Below are 3,504 nucleotides of genomic sequence, written 5' to 3'. Positions count from 1 at the left end.
TCACAATCTGTCTCTTTGCAATGATACCGAGACCCTTCTAGTTGGCAGGAGTTGTGGCCATAGAAGATATCTGGGTTGTAGAGAGAGCTGGGAACAAGCCACTCTAGGGATTCACTACCCAGCAGCCCTGTATATGAGTGATGTCCACTCATATATACTCAGTCAGTGAACATGTGTTTTCAAGCCACAGCCCCAGAATATTTTGATATCTGAGGGAAAGGGGGAAGCCCATCACTCTTTTTCCTTAGATACATCTTTCCATTCACTATTATCATGTCTCCACTATTGTGGTTTGCATTTATTTAAGTAAGGCAATGCTAACTGCTCCAATTTGTCTTCATTCCACCTATCGAATACCATCTCTTTGCCAAGAGATGATTTTCCTATTAACAGACTTACCTGTAGAAAAGATGAACACCGTGTTGTTCCAGAGCCCACTGCTTTTCAAGGCTGCAGTGACATTTCCTACTGCTTCATCCATAAGGGACACCATTCCTGCATAGTGATGCCTGTTCTTGTCTTGGATAAAGTCATATGGCTTTAGGTATTCCTCAGGGACCTGAAGGGGCTCATGCACAGACTGGAGAGCAAGGTAGAGAAACAGAGGCTGGAAAGAAAGTTTGTGCAAATCAGTTAAGAGGACATGGAAGCATTAAATATAGAAGGATAAGACAGTTCAGATTTATGCATTAATAAAAATAATATCAAGACAACCTACAGAAAGAATTGAAAGTATTTGTGAATCACATATATGATAAGGGACTCATCTCCAAAATATATAAAGAACGCGTACAACTCAATGAAAAAAGACAACTCAACTACAAAATGGGCAAAGAATCTGAATAGCAATTTCTCCAGAGAGGATATACAGAAGGCAATAACACATGTAAAGACAGTCAACATCATCAGTCATTATTAAGATGCAAATTAAAACCACAATGAGGTAACACTTCATATCTGCTAGGATGGTGATAATTTAAAAATGGAAAAGAACAAGTATTGTTGAGGATATGGAGAAATTGGAACTGTCACTCATTACTAGCAGGAATGTAAAATGGCACACGTAGCCACTTTGAAGAAACATTTTGGCAGTTCCTGAAATTGCAAAACATAGAGTTACCATATGACCCAGTATTTCCATTTCTAGAGAAATCAAAGCATACATCCACCCAAAAACTTGCATGAATGTTCATTGCAACATTATTCATAATAGCCAAAGAGTAGAAACAACACAAACATCTATCAATTGATGAATGGAAAAACAAAATATGGTATATTTTCAGCAACATACGGCAATAAATAAAATAAAGTATTCTTATATACTACAACATAGATAAACCTTGAAAACATTATACTAAGTGAAATGAATCAATCATAAAAGTCCTCATATTATACAATTTCATTGACATGAAATGTCCAGAAATATAGGCAAATCTATAGAGACAGAGAGTGGTTGCCTGGGGCTGTAGGAAATTGTCGGGGAGAGGAATGGTGAGTGATTGCTAACAGGTACAAGGTTTTTTTCAGGGGATGATGAAAATGTTTTAAACTTAGATTGTGGTCATGGTTGCATAACTCTGAAAATTTACTAATGAATTGTATCTTTAAATGAGTGTATTTTATGGTATGTAAATTTTGTCTCAATAAAGATATTAAAAAACATAACAAAAGACACAAGACAAAAAATTGTAAATAAAAGCCAGAGTCCCAGAACGGCCTCAATGGATCTAATCCAAACAAATAATATCACTAATGGCAACCACATATTAAATGTTGTCTACAATCTAGACAGCATGATAATAATTTACATATTCTATCTCATTTAATGAAACCACCCTATGTTATAGCAATTTTACAGATGAGTTAATTGAGGCTTAGAAAGGTTATATGTGTGATTTGTCCAACTCCACATTAATTGAAGAGCAATTTCCTATTGGAAAAACCCACTATTACGATATGGATATGTACCAATAGATGCTTTAGCTTTTTGCTTTAGCTGAAAATAAGCCCTCATCTTTTAGAAGAGGTTTAGTATATTTAAAAAATATATTTTATGAGAAAAAAAGTGAACACCATGCCTTGTTAGTCTTTGATGTAGGACCAAACATAAGACCAGTTTAATTCCTGATACTAAGAAGTATGACACACGGATTCTATTTTACCACTTACATCAATTTGCAACATTTAGCGTTAGTGGTATTTCAGGTCAGCTTCTGCATTTTAATGAGCCTTTCTGAAGGCATTCTCTTCATAGTGCTCCTACAGAATTCTTTAATGAGTTGAAAACCCTCAAAGAGACAACTAGTTTAACCCAAAAATAAACATATAATTCTGTTAAAGTATCTGAGGCATTTAAATCTCATAAATGAATGAAAATGGTTAGAAACAGACTTTCGGGGGTGTTCATATTTCATTCTTCACTGTTGACAAGTTGTTTTAAATTTTATATTACACATCCTTGTAATGCAGAAAGGAGTATCCATACATAGAGCTCAAATAGACTCCCCAAAAGTTTACTTATTGTTCAGGTCTTTGGAACTCAGAAATACGTTTTCCCTACACTCAAAAAGTTAAAAATAACTGCTAAATATCAAAGTCATTGCTTTAAAACCTATTAAACTAAGGAGGCAGGTGATGACATGAAAATGATGACAATGTAGAACCCATACTTCCATTACTTCCATGGGGAAACATTCCAAATTCCCACTCCAAAAGTCTATTCTATAACCTCTGACACCATTTCAGTTCTGCCTCTGCTTCCCCTCGACACATACACCTTCTACTCCAGCTGCATGGTCATGCTGAAGCATCTATGTTCGTGTAGACCATGGTGCAGGACATCCCAACAGATGCCTTGCCTGGGGGTGATGAAGTTCCTGGCTGTGACGTCCGGAAGGAAGAAGTGCAGGTGCATCGCTGACCTGACAGTGCAGTATGGGTCTGCTCTAGGTACTGCTATCTGGGTCTTTAGCACTAGACTGAGCCAACTCCAGCCACCAGCCAAGGTCCAGATGAGGATAGGATTAAAAATCGGAAAGCTACAACAATTTGCAGCCCACAGAAAGTTTTAAAAAATCGGGAAATATCACATCAATCTGTTTTTATATAAAAAAATTTTAGGGGAAAAATCAGAATTTCCGACTACTCCATCTGGTAACAAAAGGCTGGAGTATGAGAAACAGAGGCCCCACCCCACTCAAGTGCAAACATGAGATTTTGTGACTTTGATCTGGACTCTTAACAGTGGCAGGGAGTAGGGGATACAGTGGGGAGAGAGGGAGCCCACAGCTTAAGGAGAAAATGTTCTTACCCAGGTCATTAGCAGCAACATGGCAACCACCTGGTGAAGGAGAGAAAGGGCAAAGAGGGCAGTAGATTCCCAGCCAGCAATTGATTACTAAAGGCAATGGCTGGGAAGGGGGACAGGGGAGTTCCTGAAACAATGACAAGGGAAAAAAAGATTTGGGGATGATTATTAAAGGTTCTTTTTTTTTTTTTGAGACA

General features: G+C 37.4%; 1 protein-coding gene across 1 annotated transcript in view; it reads right to left on the bottom strand.

Annotated features, from left to right (window-relative positions):
* The window catches only part of ARSB (arylsulfatase B), a 211,053-nt gene that overhangs the window by 186,778 nt on the left and 20,771 nt on the right, over nucleotides 1-3,504 (bottom strand). Inside the window, exon 4 of the mRNA XM_011959357.1 lies at nucleotides 400-607. Within this exon, the coding sequence (XP_011814747.1) occupies nucleotides 400-607 (208 nt within the window). The remainder of the gene's footprint in view (nucleotides 1-399; nucleotides 608-3,504) is intronic.

Source organism: Colobus angolensis, unplaced genomic scaffold, assembly GCF_000951035.1.
Source record: "Colobus angolensis palliatus isolate OR3802 unplaced genomic scaffold, Cang.pa_1.0 Scaffold49, whole genome shotgun sequence".
Taxonomy (NCBI): domain Eukaryota; kingdom Metazoa; phylum Chordata; class Mammalia; order Primates; family Cercopithecidae; genus Colobus; species Colobus angolensis.
Note: the sequence above shows the minus strand (reverse complement) of the source record. Positions and strands in the feature narration are given on the sequence as shown.